At 41.1% G+C, this 19135-nt stretch overlaps 1 protein-coding gene across 1 annotated transcript in view; it reads left to right on the top strand.

Moving 5' to 3' along the window:
- The first annotated feature begins 394 nt into the window (after nucleotides 1-394).
- Nucleotides 395-19135, top strand: part of KIF5B (kinesin family member 5B) — a 43813-nt gene continuing 25072 nt past the window's right edge. Inside the window, exons 1-8 of the mRNA XM_059909915.1 lie at nucleotides 395-949; nucleotides 7664-7751; nucleotides 15775-15848; nucleotides 16852-16956; nucleotides 17454-17502; nucleotides 18026-18081; nucleotides 18166-18253; nucleotides 18418-18542. Of these exons, the coding sequence (XP_059765898.1) occupies nucleotides 824-949; nucleotides 7664-7751; nucleotides 15775-15848; nucleotides 16852-16956; nucleotides 17454-17502; nucleotides 18026-18081; nucleotides 18166-18253; nucleotides 18418-18542 (711 nt within the window). The 5' untranslated portion in view covers nucleotides 395-823. The remainder of the gene's footprint in view (nucleotides 950-7663; nucleotides 7752-15774; nucleotides 15849-16851; nucleotides 16957-17453; nucleotides 17503-18025; nucleotides 18082-18165; nucleotides 18254-18417; nucleotides 18543-19135) is intronic.

Genomic DNA, 19135 nt, shown 5'->3' with positions numbered 1-19135 from the left:
GGGAATGAGCGACCGCTTGAATCAGAAGCCAGGTACCGCCCTTCATTCAAATCTTCCTTTTTCCGGCAAAGCGCTCTAAAAAGGTGGGCTAGGAATAAATGTATTTCCAGACCAAATAGAAAGCAAACACTTCCCAACAGGAATATAGTGTTTTACTTAAACCACAACATCAAGCAGTCTTAACAAGTCCCTTGTACTCTAAAGGAAATAAAGCTAGCGCTTCAGCCAACTCCGGCGAATCCTCCGCCGGGGTCCACAGGTCCCTCTGCGCGTGCGCGTCGGGAAACTTGGCCCTGCGACCCCGGCTCGGAGCGGCGGCGCGGGCGCGGATTGGTCGCCGGGGTGCCGGGCCCGCCGCGCGTGCGCAATGCTCCTCCCGCCCCGCGCCGCCCCTCCCACCGCCCGTTGCCAGTCTGCGGCCTCTGGAATGAGAAGGCGGTAGCCGGCGAGCCGGCGAGCGGACAGCAGGGCGGGCCGACGGTGAGCGCGGCCTGCTCTCTCCGAGGAGGAAAGAGGAGGTCGTGTTCCCGGTCTCCGGGATCCCCCAGCCCCGCAGCCTGCCCCGCCGGCGAAGGAGAAGCTGAGGAGCCGCCGCCGCCGCCGCCGCCGCCATGGCTGCCATGATGGGTCGGAAGTGAGCCTGCGGGCGACGGTGCCGGCGCGGGCGCTGCAGCCCCGGTCCCGGCCGCTCCGCCGGGGAAGCGCGACGCCGCGGACCGCGGGCCCTCTGCCTTCGCGACCCCAGCCCCTCGGCTCGGCCCGTTTCCTTCAAGACTAAGCGGCGGGGAGTGGCTCCCGGCCTCCGACCCCGGCAGCCAGGAAGATGGCGGACCCGGCCGAGTGCAACATCAAAGTGATGTGTCGCTTCAGACCGCTGAACGAGTCCGAGGTGAACCGCGGCGACAAGTACATCGTCAAGTTTCAGGGAGAAGACACGATCATGATCGCGGTGAGTGCCCTTGGCCACCTCCTTCGGGCCCGGCCGCTCCTGGAGTTCAGGGAAGCGGGGAGCGAGCTTTGGGGGCCCCGATGGCCCCGGGGAGGGGCGCGGCGCCTCCTCGGGTGCTCTTGGGTCGCCCCGCCCTGGTCTGCGGCGCCAGCGACGGGAAGCACCCGCCCTGGGTCCGCGGCCCTCCCGCACCTGGGGCGCGCGCGGGGGGGGCGGTGCGGGGCGCGGGTTGCGGGCACCGGGGCCGGCTTCCGTGCGCGTGCGGGTCCTGGTGCAGGTGCTGTCGGGGGGTCGCGCCGCCGCCTCCCCCCGACTTTCCATTCGGGCGCGTTGAGCTCTGAGACCTGCCCTCCATACCTTAAATAGTCATGATGCGTGGTCTTGGGGAAAGCCGTGTGCGTTAGACTGCATCGTGTCCCCTGCGGGAGAAGGGAAACTGCACCAGGCGCAGTTGGACCCGTGCCCTGGGTGGTCGCCCAGCCCGCCTTCGGGTTTACAGTTACACACGGCGGACGGGGAGGGCTGCGAAAAGAAGTAGGTGTCTTTTGAACTCGGAGCGCTCGACTTCGTTTCGTCTTGCATCGGATCTGGCCGATTCACGCTGGGTTATAAATGAGTCTCACTCTCACTGGGTTTTACGGGGTAACAGTATGGGAAAGAGTGTTCACTCTTTTGTGTGTATATCAAAGCATTACAACAGCAGGTTTTTGAGAAAAAGGTAAAATTGGACCAGTAAACTAGGTTTCTTGTTAGTGTCAGCTTCCTACGTCTACAGTCAGGAGCTACCTTGAAGAACTTGATAATGCCGAGGATGGTGAGATACTGTCCTTCGTAGTATAAACCATAACATGACTAGAGTTGGCGGATCATTGTCAACTTCTCAGAGACCAGAAAGTAAGGTGGGGTTGGTGTCTGTTTTTGTTTTTGTTTTTTTTTTTGAGGTCTGATCTCTGGTATTGAAAGGTCTCTGAAAATAACATCCCCAGCTCACGGAGATTAAAATGGGTGGCAAGATACTGCCCACAGAACGGTGAACTGTGACTGGAAATGAAAGTCATCTTTCTTGGTGATGCCGTTTGGCACAACTTGCTTCTACATTGCTGTCATGGTACCCAGTTTTAACGTTGACTTTTTCTCTAGTGGTATTCCACATTTGGCATATGTTTGGATAGTTTAATTTGGAAACCGGACAAAGGGATCACGGGAGATGGAACATGGAAGATGAAAAGCATTGACGTGTAAGACAGAACTCAAGTTCTTTAGAGTTTTCATGTGAACGTTTCCAAAGTTCAGCTCTAGAATATGAATGTCATAGTTCCACGTGGCTCAGGAGGATTTTGGCAAACAAGTCGTTAGGTTCCCAACAACTGCCAGCTACTACTGTGTGAGGACTGTCAGGCTGGTTCTTTGTTAGCAAGTCCACAGAAAAACTCAGGCTATAAATGACATCACAGCGAGGCCAAGAAGTTAAGCACGAAAATAGTCATCCTTTTCCTTTAGGGTGATAATATTGTACGTGCGTGGAATCAGAGGACGCTTGCAAGGCCTGGGTTGTTAGTTGGCAAACACTGGTAGGCTGCTAGTTTCTCACAGAGTTTATATGATTATTCAGCCTCTCAACAGTGGTTCAACATCACAGCTGTCTTCCTGTCAGATTTGTAGTAAGAATGTCTTATTTCTTCAGATTTTTTTTGTGTGCGTATTTACACAAATCTATAAGTATTATCAAGATTTATGTGTTGGGGCTTCCCTGGTGGCGCAGTGGTTGAGAATCTGCCTGCCAATGCAGGGGACACGGGTTCGAGCCCTGGTCTGGGAGGATCCCACGTGCCGCGGAGCCACTGGGCCCGTGAGCCACAATTACTGAGCCTGCGCGTCTGGAGCCTGTGCTCCGCAACAAGAGAGGCCGCGATAGTGAGAGGCCCACGCACCGCGATGAAGAGTGGCCCCCGCTTGCCTCAACTAGAGAAAGCCCTCGCACAGAAACGAAGACCCAACACAGCCATAAATAAATAAATAAATAAATAAATAAATAAAAGAACGTGAATTTCTTTAAAAAAAAAAAAGATTTATGTGTTGGAATGATAGAATTTAGGATTCACAAAATGTTTTATGATTAGGTTAGAAGGCAACCTTCTAACGCAGGCCAAATGTGACATAAGATATGAGGAAAGAGTTAAAAGAATATAAACAATTACCACAGGAATTATAACGTTTATTTTAGGTTGTTTCCTTTTAATTTCTTTACTTAGGTTTCCTTAACATTTAAATAAATTTAAGTGATAATATTAGAAATCATGGGTGAGTGATTTGAGTTGTGAATCAGTAATGAACAGTTGGCCTTTAGATAAACTGGTAAGCATTTTAGTCGTTTGTTTTTGTTTTTTGTTTAAGTCTAAGCAAAAATACATTACAACTGAGTGTGATACAGCTTTAAAAAGTGTAAGGCAACATGTTTAATTCATTATTTTCTGAAACCAATCTTTTGCATATAGTAAGTCATTAATTACTCTGAGGTCTTTTTTTTTTTTCCAATTTTTTAAAGTGCTTCATTTTATCTTTTTAAAAAGTTGTCTGGGAATTTATAAGGGCAGCTAGGAGGAGTGGAATTAGAAAATCTCTAGGTAAAAGTCATCTCGTGGTTTATTTTGTTCATTTTACAGGATCCTGATCCTGATTCAAAGTAAATAGTTTAAGAAGGAATTGCTGCAGTGCAGCATTTAAAATTAAATTATCTAAACGATTTTACAACATTTTGTACACAGCTTTCTGGTTAAATCAAAATTTAAAAAATAAGTATTTTAGTTTACGGTGTTAACTGAATTGTGCGTATAATCAGTGCTCACGTAGGAGATAATTTTTTAGGATTCTGATTTTCCTATAAGTTCAGTTTCCAATATTTTGTCCAAACTTTTTTCCTGTTACTCATATAATCAGGGATTTTAATGTAATGTGACCCCATGGCAATGTAATCTTGTAGTGTTTCTCTGTGCTTTACAGCCTTTGTACAGATTTTTTTTTTTGTAATTAAGTGCTCAGTGAAGTGCTATAAATATCACATATTGAATGAAATAAATGCATTATTTTTTGAACAACTTTGAATGATACAGCTTTGCTTTAGATATGCAAACTTGTTATCCACAAAAACTGGGGGACCAGGGCAACACCTTATATAGTTCAAAGGAGCCTGCTGAAAACACCAAATAAAAAAATCAATAGAAAAGGTTATTCCCACATTTATTTGTGCATCATGAAAGTGGAACATGCATATTTGCATCGTTAAGCATCTTTACTAATCATCATTCCTTATGTGGGTATACTGTAGAGGCTGACGGAACCCAAAACAGGCTGTTGTAGTTCATTGAAGTTAGACCCAGTTTCTTAACCTCTAGCACAACATGATTTCCCCTTTCAAATGAATGATGATTTGGTGTTTGATCCTGATTACCTTAAATACGAAAATTAATAGAGAAGGAGCCATCATAATATACCTTTACAGTTGTGGAATGTTCACCCATAATCTATCTAAGGAATCTAACTAAGGAAAATCTAATATGATGTAATCCCATGTGATCTGAAAATCACTATTCAGAATTCCAGAGAAAGACATATTCCTGCCAGAGGGTATCCTTTGTAACCAAATTTGGTGTTCAGCCTGGTCCGTGCAGATTCAAATAGGAACCACTTCACTTAAGAAATCTAAGGTAAGGGCTTCCCTGGTGGCACAGTGGTTGAGACTCCACCTGCCGATGCAGGGGCACGGGTTCGAGCCCTGGTCCAGGAAGATCCCACATGCCGTGGAGCAGCTAATAAGCATGTGTACCAGCCACAACTACTGAGCCTGCACTCTAGAGCCCACATGCCACAACTACTGAAGCCAGCGCGCCTAGAGCCCGTGCTCCGCAACAAGAGAAGCCACGCAATGAGAAGCCTGCGCACTGCAACAAAGAGTAGCCCCCGCTCGCCGCAACTAGAGAAAGCCCACGCGCAGCAACGAAGACCCAACACAGCCAAAAATTAAACAAACAAAATCTCCCCCGCAACAAAAAAATATTATTTGCCTTATTTTGGAGAGATGCAGTTGTCACACTATTACCTGTTTTTTGTTAACTTGTTTCTTGCAAGTAAAATTAAAATTAATCATGAGTTCTTTAACCCTAGAAGCTGTCTCCATTTCGATTTAGTTAACATTACTTGATCACTTATATTCGATCCTAGTATATAGTTGTTTAGCTTAGTATTCAAGAATCTATCCAGCCTTATCCTCTATTATTTTTTGAACCCTACTCTCTGTACTAATTAATATCATTTCTAAAATTGTTACTCATTTACAATATCTTTTACCTTATAGGTGCTTAATAAATGTTTGCTGGATAAATGAAGAGGGAAAATTACTTTCTTTTTGATAGAAAAAATATTAGTATAGTTTATTTCTGTTATTTTGACTGTACTTGTGTTTGTTTTCACAGTTGTTTATTGTGAATACATCTTGTACAATCAGTGAAACAATAGATTATCTTTTATTAGCCACACCTGTAGATTTGAATGTTCATGTCTCAGAATCTTAGCAAAAGGACACTTTTATGTATGTCGTAGCCAAAGAATAATCAGACATTGAGATGCCTACATTTAATTGATGTCAAAGTGAGGTCATCTGAGTATATCCTTCAGGAATGCTTTCAGCTGCAGAGGGAAAACAAACTAATAGTGGTTTAAATAAATAAGAGGTTATTTTTCTCACATAAGAAGTCTGGAGATGGGCCTTTAGTTCTACTTGCTGACTCTGTTACCTTCTGTCATCCTAAGTTATTGACTTTCCCTCATCGTATTTGTCGTGTTTGCAAGATGGATGTTCCAGTTCCAGAGCTTCATTCCAGAAAGGAGAAAGGGTAGCTTCAGCTGAGGCAGTCCTTTTTATCAGGAAAACAAAACCCTTCTCTGAAACCTCCCAGCAGACCATCGCTTCACTTCATGGTATCTAGAGCTGGGTCATGTGACACTAGTTGCAAGGAGACTCAGATAGCAGGTGGTTAGCTTCCAGCCTGTCTGGTGGGAGGCCGGAAGGGGACGGGGAATTGGGAATGGCTTTGGACAGGCCTTTAGGGGCTGTTTGCGTCATCTTTACTGTTATTCCAAGCTTTGGGGAGGGGAATTGTGGGGTAGAGTTTCTAAAAAGTATAGTCTTTTCCAGCTGAGACCTAGGAAGTATTTGATAATGTTAAGGATTATTTCTGGGGTCGTGACTTTATTTTGGGGCCCAGCTCCCTTCCTTTACTTTAGAAGAGACTAGAGAGCCGTCATACACTTACTTTCAATACCAAGAATCCCCTTGCTCCCTCTCTCATCTTTAGATGCTCACTTTCTCTCTTAGATTACTAGATTGTTCCTGCCAGCATTTAAACTTGCTCAGGTCTTGTCTATCTTAAAAAACAGCTTTCTTTGAGCCACAGCCAGATTTCTGTTCAGTTATCTCCTATTCTTTTTTCAACCTTTTCCAATCTGATCTTTGTGGTTGTTGGATACTTTTCAGTTTTGCTTGTCCTCACAGGTGAATTTGACACAATCACTTCCTCCTTGAAAATTCTTCCTTGACTTGCATGGACATCATAATCTTGATTTTTTTCATTTCATGTCTCTGGCTCCTTCTCAGGCTACGTCAGCAGTTCTCTAAATGTGTCCCCAAGAGCCTTTAAGGGGCCACAAGATCAAAACTTCTCAAAATAACACTCAGATGTTACTTGCCTCTTTCACCGTGTTGACATTTGCATTTGATTTTTGCATCCTTGCACTTCAAACTTACAACATCCTTTGGTTTCTTGAATGCTACAAGCTCCCTTCAGCCTCAGGCTCTTTCAGCATCCTGTTCCCAATGCCTGGAGTACTTCCCCACGCTCACCCTCCCTCATGAGTAACATTGAAGAGAATGACAGTGAGCTGGGTGCTTCTTATTCCTCAGTTCTTTAACATCCCTTCTCCAGAGTGTGTCTCTGGCATTCTTCTGCCTTCCCCAGTCTCAGGTTCTCCTCTAAGTGCTCTCATAGCACTTTCGTTATCACTCTGTTGCGCAAGTCGGAATTCTAGTCACTTAATCATTTGTCTGATGTCTGCCCCACTGTTACTTAGGTTCCACTAAAGCAGAGAATGAATCTGTCTTGGTCATCATTCTAGCATGGTGTCCGGCATAATCGGCACTCCATAAATACTTATTAAGTGGATGAACGGTTGAAATGCTGTTGCAGTAAACTGAAAAGCTGAATGGAATAGTGGAAGGAGCCCTGAACCGGAAGACAGGAGATTTGGGTTTGAATTTTAATTTTGTCATTTACAACTTTTGGACCTTTCACGATGCTAATTCCTTACCTGCAAGATGATGTTAGTATTGAAAATAGGGTCTCAATATCTGCCAGAAAAGATACGCATTAAATAAAAATTCACTCAGCAATATGAGTGCCCACCACAGTAGTGCTAATTTCTGTGCTAGGCTCTGGAAATACAACACAGACTAAAACAGACATGCTTGTTTTTGTGGAGTTTATTCTAGTAGATTTGTTCTTGGGCCCTAAGGTCCTTTCCGCAAAGATTCTGTGACATGAAGTGAGGCATAGTAGGTATCCTAATTTGAAGGTTGAATATATGATGACATCTTTAAAGGAGCTTAGAATTGTCTGTTCACCTTTAATCTGTGTAGTTGAAACCCTTGTTTCTGTTTTTCAGTCCAAGCCTTATGCATTTGACCGGGTGTTCCAGTCAAACACATCTCAAGAGCAAGTGTATAATGACTGTGCAAAGAAGATTGTTAAAGGTAAATATATTTAACCTGCTGAGTTGTCACAGCAATAAGTCAAATTTTGTTTGTGATCTCTCCTGTTTACCCAACGTTCTCTTTTTCATTTTACGTTCCCTTTCCCTTTAGTTAATTGCAGAGGTTGTTTAAATAATAAAAAGGTCAAATATAGTTAGTAACCTATTGCTCATATTCCATGAACTAATTTATATACAGTACCTATTAAAGGGTGTTATGATAATTATAGTGTTACACACATGTTCTTGGTAGATGCATTTCTATTAGATATTGCCAGGAGAGTTTCTAAGGTAGCAATTGTAGAAACACAGCAGCATGAGGATGAAGACAGAATCGCTAGACAAGTTTCTATAATGTATTAGGAAATGGCAGTCTGTCATTCTCCCATTCCATTGTTATTCCTTCCCCAGGGACTTACCTTGTAGTCAACTGCGAAACCCTTGAGGAATTCAACAGGGGTTGCCAAAGATGAGAAAAGTGTGTACATTCCAGTTAATACTATTAACCTATACTAAGGTATTTTTCAGGTTTATGTTTTCTAAAACCATAGAACCTTAGAGCTGAGCGGGTGTTAAGTGATTATCTGAACTTACTTCCAGTTACTGCAGAAATATCTTACATCAAAGAGATCTTATGATTAAATAGCCATTACTTCGTGAAATGCTTTATATCACTTTTTGACAGGTCTAATTGTTAAAGAGTACTTACGAGATTGAGGCAACATCTGTCTTCCTATAGTGTTCACCAGCGTAGAGGGGTTGGGATTCAGTATCAAGTGGAAGGTTAGGATTAAGTAGGAGCACAGACATTTCATCTAGTAACAGGAGAAGACGCAGAGTTTATGGATAGAAGTAGGTCCATTCGTGTGATGGAAGGAAAATGTATATGTTCTTTTCATATTAATTCCAGTGTGTCTCTGATGTAGGGAGCAAAGTCATCACAGGGAGTGAGGCTGGGAGAGGAGGTTCTAGGAAAAGGTGCAGAGTCTTCTAGCAGGTGTGGAGGTGAACGGATTAGGGAAATGTGGCAGCATTGCCAGGCAACGGTAAGAGCCCACTTAGGTTAGCTGCCAGAGAGTTGAATTTACCCAGTTGTATTTTGCCAGGCAAGTACAAAAGAGGGAGAGAAGGGCAAGCGATGTAGTCGAGAGTGCTGCTAATGGTGAACCCTGGAATCTAAGCTGCCTGGGTGGGGGGAGGCAGAATTTAAGGGACAGTGAAAAAAGGTGGTAAGGTTAGTGTGTTATAGTCTCAGTGGAGTCAAAGGTTTTTTGGAATCAGGGTAATAGAAGGAGTAAAAGGAAGTGGATACTTGGTGTTAGGAAGGCAGTGCAGTTAGTAATGAAAGGTCTAGAGTGTGACCATGGACTCGGCATCTGAAGGAGAAAAGGATAAGATCATGGAGAAAATTAGGTTCACGGATCTAGAGGCCGGAGTATCATCTAGTACATGGACATCTAGTAGTGGGATCACCCACTACGTGGACATGAAACCACCAGGAATTACGACAGGTATGGAGTTGGTGAGAGACAGCAGATTGGAGGGAGAGTTAATGGGTGATGCTGTAGACGACTGCAAGAAAGAGGAGCAGGCAGTGTCAGCTTTCGTTGTGAGCATCACAGAGTTTTCCAGATGGGTCTGTCATGGAACGTAGTTATACTACATTCTTTGATTTTGACTTAACTTTTGTCGTCAGTACAGCAAAAGATTGCTTTTTTAATAACATGAAGTTGTTGATTCATGAATTCATGGGCAGTTTAAATGTATGAAACTTTTTCACATCTGCTGCAGCCAACATTAGACCCCAATCCACACTTAAGTATTGGAGTTTTTTTCATCAGGCATAGAACCAGCATTGCACATTTTTTTAATCTGGCATCTGCACAAGGCTTTAAAGTGCAGATTCCATTTTGTTCATTTTAGCTCATAATCCTATTTTGAGTTTTGTTTTTACAGTTGTCTTACAAGGGATCTGAGTTGGCTATCAGCATGTTTTAATAAGTCTGTTATGGTGACAAGGATATTGAAGGCTTTTTTTTTTTAAGGTCTTTATTTAAGCACAGTGGAGTTTGGAAAGTATTACTATGAATCATTTATAAAGTACTTAATGGGCCATGGTTCTTAGCCTAATCTTCTAAAAACGGAATAAGGTTGTTGGCAGTTGTTAAATCATACGTGGTATTTAACCAACTTCAGATTCTCCTACCTGTACAGTTGTCTAGTTCTTAGCTTGCCAACATATCCACAAGAATATGATGAAAACTTGCATTCTTTTGTGAAATCATGGTGCATGACTCTGGTGTTCCCCCAAAGTGTACTGGTTGAGTGACCCAAACAGGAAATGAGATTAGTTCAGCCATAGCTTTTCCTCAGTGAAATTTTGGTATATTTGTCTGAGGTTCCCAGAATCTGTTGACTTTTTGCTTTTTGAAAACGAGTGTAGCATTTACAAGTTAGTCATCTTCTTTTACCTCCATTCCCTGTGGTTTTTGTGAAATTTTTATCCATGGGATGTAATTCTCTTATAACTAGAAACTTGGGCTCATTTAAAACCATTCTTTGGCTATCCTACCCACCTCAACCCCAAAGTCGCTCTCAGCAGTGTTTTTTCTGTTGTTCATTTTGCAGATGGTGTTGTAGAAGACGGTAATACATCGTTTGTTGACATAATCACCTTTTCTAGGCAGTGCAGGTCTACTCACTTCTGAATATTTTAAAAGCTCTCTTTAGGGCCTTACTTTTTATTTTGTTTTGTTTTTATAAGACTCACTTATCCTGGGCTTTTACCTTTCTCATACTGTTCTAGTGATTTTTATCTCTTTTGTACATATTCAGTTATGTAGTCTCTTAACAATAGGCTCATACCTACCTTTCTCAGAACTCTGCAGTCTGTGGTCCTGACATCTAGGGTACTTGTTTCTACTACCTTTTGTACTGTTTCATTTCTATTTACAACTCTGAGATGACATCATTCTTTTTTTGAAATCTCTCTCCTTTTCTCAACATTTTGATTCCTTTTACTTTTTACGTTTTACCAGCAGATTCCTGCTTTACTGTTGGGAACTGAGTTCTGGATAGCAGTTCCCTTCTTTGCAGTATGGTTAAGAGCATAGGCTTTGGAATCAGACAAACCTAGGTTGAAGTCTAGGCTCTGCCACTTTCTAGCTTTGTGACTTGTGGCAAGTTCCCCAGCCTTTCTAAGTCTCCATTTCCTCTTCTGCAAAATAAGGGTACCATGAGGATTTTAAAAGATGATTCATGAAAAAGTACTGACTCGCCCTGGACAAGACACAAATGTGGCGGAGTTAGCAGTAAACACGTAGCTTTAAGGAGAGTGATGGGGGTGGGGGCTAGGTGAGGTGTCAGGGCAGGAAAGCAGTTAAATACATGGCGCGCTGGACTTGGGATACTCACTGGCACACAGATCAAGTAGAAGGCCATGGTAAGAAACTGGTAGGCAAGGATTGGCAAAATGATGGGTGAGCTGGTGCTTCTTCCGCGATGTGGATTCGATGAGCAAGCTGCCAGGAATGAGGTGAGAGCAGCTGGTGTTCTCTGGGCTCCTGCCAGCCCACCGAGGTGGCATTGTTTCGTAAATATCTGTGCAAGTGTGTAACTTACGTATAGGGCTGTTGTTACCTTTTCCTTTCTGTAGATTCATCAGATAGATTTTTTTTGTTTGTTTTCTTTTGAGCATGGTTATCCACTTGTATTCTCTAGAACTCTGAACCCGAGTGAAGTCTACAAGCTGGTTTCCCTCTTATAAAGTAAGTGCCACGTATTCAGTGTTTGCTCTGTGCCAGGCATCTCACCAGGCCTCCAGGGAGTCCCCAGTTTCCCGCCATAGCTTCCTGACCTGGACTGGGCGCCGCTGTGTCCGCCTTAGTTTTTCCGGGTGTAGCCTGCCATGCATTTACTTTGGTTCCTCTGTTCCCTGGGAATATAATGTAGTAGTTAAGAGCTTGTCTTTGGAACCAAGACTGTCTGGGTTTGCATCCCAGCTCTATCTTACTGGCTGTGGAACTGTAGGCCACAGTTTCTCAGTTTCCTCATCTATAAAATGGGACTAAAAATAGTACCTTCCATAGGGTTTTGTGAGGATTAAGTACATTCATATATGAAAGATTATTAGAGCCTGGCACATAATGCTTTTCAAATGTTAGCAGTAATGTATATATTTTTTAAATTTTATTTATTTATTTATTTATTTTTGGCTGTGTTGGGTCTTCGTTGCGGTGCGCGGGCTTCTTGCTGCGGTGGCTTCTCGTTGCGGAGCACGGGCTCTAGGTGCGCGGGCTTCAGTAGTTGTGGCGCACGGCCTCAGTAGTTGTGGCTCACAGGCTCTAGAGCGCAGGCTCAGTAGTTGTGGCACACGGGCTCAGTTGCTCTGTGGCATTTACCGCCACCAGGGAAGCCCAGCAGTAATAATTTTATATGATGACTTCTAATTCTCACAGCCTTCCCCTAAGCAGACATTCTGCTGATGAGGAAGCTGAAGTTCAGAGGGATTAAGTGACTTTTAGAAGGTGATAAGCTGTTCCTTCACTTGCTAAATATGTTTTTCTTGTTTACAAAGTATGAAAGTAATATTTGTCCATAGTTCCACCTCTGTCTGTTTCTCACAAGAAAGGCAAAAGTATATTATAGAAGGGGAGGGACACTTTAGAAAGATGCTGTATGAGTAATAGTAGTAATCATTCAACAAACATTTGAGTTCCTACTAAGTGCCAGGCACTGTGCTAGGAGTTAAACACAGCCCTGGCCTCAAGGATTTTACAGGCTAGTGAGGAAGGCAGACAAATAAACTGATGGTTGCAATACACAGTCATCAGTATTATGATTAAATGCAGGTGCTACAAGAACACATAGGATGGGACTCTTACCCAGATTCGTTTGGGGGTGGAATTGGATTGGAGAGAAGTAAAGCCTAAGCTAGTCTTAAGGATGCACAAGAGTGGGAAGGAGAGTGAGGGATTTACTCCAGACAGAGAGATGCATGTGGGCTAACTAAGGCAGCCCACATGAGAAAAGTATCACCTGTGTAGGGAAGAACATACATTATGGTATGACTGTGACGTTGAACCGTTTGAAATTGTCAGATTCAACCATTTTTACCAACAAAAACAGCAGTGTGAGGGGAAGGATGGTGGGAGATGGAGCTGAGTAGGCAAAAAAGAGCCAGTTCCAAAGGTGCCTAATTTTATCTGATTACAGGTGAGTGCTTTCTGGGATTTTCAAAGAGATGAGTATTATTTGTGTGTGTGTGTGTGTGTGTGTGTGTGTGTTTAAAAGAACTGTACTTTTAAGATATGTGCATTTCATTGTATGCAAATTTTATCTCTGAAGAATAAAAACTGCAGAACACTGAATTCTAGCCAATGGTGTATGCATGCTGGAGTATTAGGTGGAAATGAAGTCTGCAGTTCACTTTGAAATGCATTAAATAAATAAGACGGATTAAGATGATTAAGGCCAACAGTAAAATGATAAAATGTTAATGATAGAATCTTGGTAGTGGTTATAGGGGTGTTCACTGTAAAATTCATTCCGTTTTTCTGTATGTTTAGACTTTTTTATAATAAAGTGTTGGCAGTTAAATCACTATAGAAAGCAAAGGTCAGGAATGGATTTGAAGGTAGGCAAGAAGGGATTATTTTCCTAATTGATAACAGTTGTTACTTTAATGATAGCCTGGTGCCTCTAGAAATCACCTAGTCACTGTTACATCCCTGCTTCCGGAACAGAGAGCCTAGATCATAGTGCTCAGTAAATACTTGAACATTGACTATCCCGTAATCTCTGTAATCATATAAAATTTTTAAGTTTTGCTTGAAGTCCCAAATACAGACATGTGGCATACATTGTTTATCCTATGAGCCCTCATATGATGTGTTTCACCTAACACAAAATTACCATAATATCCTATAGACATATGCTACTAATATGATCTTGGGAAGGTCACTTATTCATTCACCTAACAGTATTTATTAAGTACTTATTGTGGTAGTTGCTAGGTAATTGGATCGTATCATGAATGAACCTTTCATGTATAGATCTAACAAAATTAGGTTTTATGTGATTGATTAAAAGATCTTAAGCAGAGGGTATGATACCGACATGCTGAGAACAATTATATGTAAAGGAAGTGGATTGGAAAGGGTCTGGTGCTTGTTTTTTCTCCAGATGATTGCTTCTTCAGAGTTACAGAAATACTGTAATCTTATCTATTTTATTCTTTTTTAAATTCTTTTATATTGCTTTGGTAATTGTAACAAATGTACCATATTTTTATTTATTTTTATTTACTTTTGGCTGCGTTGGGTCTTCATTGTTGCGCGCGGGCTTTCTTTAGTTGCGGCTTGCGGGGGCTACTCTTGGTTGTGGTGCGCGGGCTTCTCATTGCGGTGACTTCTCTTCTTGCGAAGCACGGGCTCTAGGCACGTGGGCTTCAGTAGTTGTGGCTCACGGGCTCTAGAGCACAGGCTCAGCAGTTGTGGCCCACGGGCTTAGTTGCTCCGTGGCATGTGGGATCTTCCCGGACCAGGGCTCGAACCCGTGCCCCCTGCATTGGCAGGCGGGTTCTTAACCACTGTGCCACCAGGGAAGTCCAGTCTTACCTGTTTTAAATGTGATTCTTGAAATTATTTTGCTTCCCTTCATAAAACTGAAAAGATTTTGAATGAAAGTTTCAAATGTTTGAGATCTCCTAAAATCTTCCCAGGGAAGTAAGTAGTAATACCTTCTTTTCCTTATTAAATATTTCTGTAGCAAATCTGTTACCTAGTTAGCTGTGCCCAACGTTGGGACCCTTAAAAAGTTTTTTCTTTTCTTTTTTCTTCTTCTTTTTTAAACTAATCAATTAAAAAAAACCGAGAATTGACTTGCTTACTAACAGGTTTACTTTCCACTGTTACCATCTGCTGTTTCCAACTGAGGTTTCTCTTTTTACTTTGGCTTCCTCTAAAATAGAATGTAATTTTTTATATATATAAATTTATTTATTTATTTATTTATTTTTGGCTGCGTTGGGTCTTCGTTGCTGCGCACAGGCTTTCTCTAGTTGTGGCGAGCGGGGGCTACTCTTCATTGCGGTGCGTGGGCTTCTCATTGCAGTGGCTTCTCTTGTTGTGGAGCATGGGCTCTAGGTGTGCAGGCTTCAGTAGTTGTGGCACGCGGGCTCAGTAGTTGTGGCTCGCAGGCTCTAGAGTGCAGGCTTGGTAGTTGTGGTGCACGGGTTTAGTTGCTCCACGGCATGTGGGATATTCCTGGACCAGGGCTGGAACCCATGTCCCCTGCATTGGCAGGGGGGTTCTTAACCACTGCGCCACCAGGGAAGTCCTAGAATGTAATTTTATAGTACCTTTCTTTTCACCAAAACAAACAAAAGCAAAACCAAACAACCAAACAAAAAAACAGAACAAACTGAATCCCTGAAAACTGGAAATTAAAAGGTCACCTTGTTCACTCACATCCCTCCCAGCCCCCCCTTTAGCCTAGTAAAGGAAGATGCTTAAATGTTAATGGTAGGCCTTAGGATACACAAAAGGCTAGAAAAGTTTTTTGCTGTTTGTTTGTTTGTTTTTTTTTTTTAATTCCTCGGGACCTCCCTGATAATCGGTTTTGAGGTAGGACTGGGCTTGTTACACTTTGTATAAGGAGGTATGTTGTGTGGGTTTGTGAGGCTTAACCACCAGTTAACCACCAATCAGTCCTACTTCTAAAAGCTATTTCATGTATGTATGCAAGCTGCCAGAGCACTTTTTTTCTTTTAGGTCACATAAAGCTTTGGAATACAGGTGTAATGACATCTGAGATGTACATTGACAGGAGAGACGATTATAAGCAGTGGAATTTAAAATTTGCTTCTTACTGACAACAGGAAGTAATCTGGGCTGGAGAGAAAGGAGTTCCTTAGGTGGATCATCACTAAGAGGATTACTATTAATATATTCTTATGTCCTTTAATGCCTCGCTTAAGGGGAGAGAAAAATCCCTAATGTATAAAATCTCTTATTTTTTCATAGATGTGCTTGAGGGGTACAATGGAACCATATTTGCATATGGACAGACCTCCTCCGGGAAGACACACACAATGGAGGTAACATCTCACAGTCTGTACTTAGATGTAGTTGGCTGCGCGCGGTGCACTCATTCATTATTTGTGACATCGTTTTACCATATGCTTAAACAGCTTTATTTACCCTTTTGCTTTGTCTCATACACGTTATATATGAGTAACATCGTTGTTGCAATCTAATCAGTTCCTGAGTTTGAATGGTGAAACCGTATATTTGAAATTATATCTAGCTTTGTTTTATCCACATAACCACAAAATTATGAATGTTTTAGAATTAAGTAAGAATTCTCCGTCACCTTATAATGGGAAATTTTGAAATTTTTAATGTTTGTGTGCTTTCAGTTCTATTCAGAGCACTTAATTTTTTCCTCCTCTCCTTGGTCGTGTCCGTGTGTCCGTCCCATTTCCCCACCCCCAGCCAAATACTTGCCCCTCTTCTCTGATAAGGTCTCCAAAATTATCAGAGCTGCTATTAATAATAAATGTGAACCTGCTCAAGCTTTGCTTCTAGAAGACAGCCTGTAATTTTCTGCCACTGCTACAGAGTATCTGCTTTTATCATTTATCTGAGCATTCCATATAAAGTAAATGACTGCTTATTTTAGTGTCACTCATGTTACTCATTTCCATAACGTCAGAGAACAAGCACATTCCTAGCATTTGGATGAATTTGACTTGAAGTAGATGCAACAATGCAGATTTATATGCCGAGCAACTAACAAACATTTTCCTAGAATGTGTTCATTTACAAATGTGCATAATCTGATCTAACAATTAAATAAAAGGCTAAGATCAGTTGGTAACCCATATGGTTGGCATATATTATTTATGTGTAACTTACGAAAATATGTAACAGTTGAATTAGGTTTTTTTAGGTATTTTGTACAGCCACATTTTTTTTCACCAAAAAATGGCAACTATTAGAATTCCTGTCCTCTGTTGACTGTAAATTATAGATTAAAAGTTTTGATTTTTAATTTGTATGTTACAGTTTGTTTAAGAACTGGTTTTGTTTTCTGTTTAGGGTAAACTTCATGATCCAGAAGGCATGGGAATTATTCCAAGAATAGTGCAAGATATTTTTAATTATATTTACTCCATGGATGAAAATTTGGAATTTCATATTAAGGTAAAATCATTGGGGAAAGGTTGTATTTTATTTTATTCCTAGAATAATTCTGTTCAGTACTTTTTCTTTTAAAAAAGTATTTTAAAATATTTTAAAAATTATCTTATGGGCAGGTGTAGCTGAAAGATTATTAGAATTAGTAAACTCAGATCCTTCATCTGCCGTGGTAAACAAGTTAAGCTGAGCCTCTCTTGCCTTAGCCGCCTTCTCTGTAAGATAAGGGAGTTTGGCTACAAAGCTCAAAAGTTCTGACTAATTACACCTAATTAGTCTAATTTTAGGAGAAGATACATAGTGGAAAATGTACTTTAGTTACATAAGGGGTTTAGTGGATTTAGGGCTTCTCATTAGAATAAGAGCTGTGGCTGAGTTGTCCCCATAGTCTAGATGGTACCTGGAACTCAGACCCCAATAAATATTTAATGAATAAGTGAATAAATTACTTTGTAATTTTAAGTGGTTGATTTTTCTTTTCCTTTATTCCCTCTGCCCTGTAGGTTTCATATTTTGAAATTTATTTGGACAAAATAAGGGACCTGTTAGATGGTAAGTTAAATTCTTGCTCTTCAATCATTTTTCAATATACCACATACTGCTTTTTTTTTAGTAGTAAATGTGAGACCATTTCTTAGTAACCTACATGAAATTGACTTAAATTATAGGAAAAAGTTTTAATTGAATGCCTTTGGACTTACTGAAAGCATATGTTGTGGGCGCTTTGTAAGTAGTAATTAGCACATTGGACTGGAGTCCGGGAGCCTGAGTCTTGAGCCCTCATCTTCTGTCCGCTGTCGGTCAGAGATACTGTCCTTGGCAAACCATTGAACCACTCCAAAATGTGGGTGGCGGACGTTGGCCTGGACCTAAAATTCTATATTGCTGCATTGATTTCTATATACATCTCCTACTGTTTCTATAGGCTCTTGCTTTTATAGTGATATTTACATATATTTGAAGTTTATGTATTATTATTAGGCTGCTTGGGGAGACAAACAGTTGATTGACTATTTCACAGCCAGTGTTAGAGTTTAGGGAAATGTTGTTAATGTTATTTATTTTTCTTTTTCAGTTTCAAAGACCAATCTTTCAGTTCATGAAGATAAAAACCGAGTTCCCTATGTAAAGGTACGTATGATACAGAATATTTAGAAAAGCCCTACAATAACATTTTTTTAGGATAGTGACATACTTTAAAAATTTGTTTTACAGGGGTGTACAGAGCGTTTCGTATGTAGTCCAGATGAAGTTATGGACACCATAGATGAAGGAAAATCCAACAGACACGTAGCGGTTACAAGTAAGTAGCCTATGTATTAACACTAGTTAACGTACAGACTGCCTTAAAATATCTTTATCAAGTTGATTAATTGTAAGATTTTTCTTAGGTGAAATAATGCTTTAGAAATTATTAGTAAGGGAAAGCCGTGTTTGTTGATAGTTGTTTGTGTGGTTTCTTTGCAGATATGAATGAACATAGCTCTAGGAGTCACAGTATATTTCTTATTAATGTAAAACAAGAGAACACGCAAACGGAACAAAAGCTGAGTGGAAAACTTTATCTGGTTGATTTAGCTGGTAGTGAAAAGGTAAAATCTTTATATTCTGATAGATACCTAAGCATTTTTACGAACTTTAGCTCAGATTTGGGCTTGTGTATTATTTATTGTCATATATTGAAAATGTATATCCAATTATACATTTTGAGAGTTACAAGCATTTATGCCAATGCTTTGTCATTACAAATTTACTGTCATTGGGGCCACAGTCCAGTTCAACCAATAAGTGTTATCCTTGACTTAAGGTGTGTGCTTTTATTGAGAATGTGTTGAATGTATGTCATTAAGAATTTTACGAGGTATCCTTTTCCTAGTTTCTGGTATCTATTTTATTCATATTGGCAGTGGGCTCTCTCTGAAAACTGGTAACTATCCATTAGTCCTTCGGATTTTGCTGTACTTCTTTCTTTCTGATGATTATTTAACTATTACAGTCAAATACAATCTGATTCTAGTTTATGTCAAAATCAAAATAAGTTCAAATGTTTTAATATTGACCTATATGTGAAACTTTTTTGTTGTTCTGCTAATGTGTTGTTTCTTCTGATTAGAATGACATACCTGCTCCCTTCTACGCAAAGTCTTATACACATACTTCAAAGCCTGTCTCTAATTTTGTGAAT

Source organism: Balaenoptera ricei, chromosome 2 (assembly GCF_028023285.1).
Source record: "Balaenoptera ricei isolate mBalRic1 chromosome 2, mBalRic1.hap2, whole genome shotgun sequence".
Classification (NCBI taxonomy): Eukaryota; Metazoa; Chordata; class Mammalia; order Artiodactyla; family Balaenopteridae; genus Balaenoptera; species Balaenoptera ricei.
The sequence above is the reverse complement of the archived record's forward strand: the minus strand, read 5'-3'. Positions and strand labels throughout refer to the sequence as shown.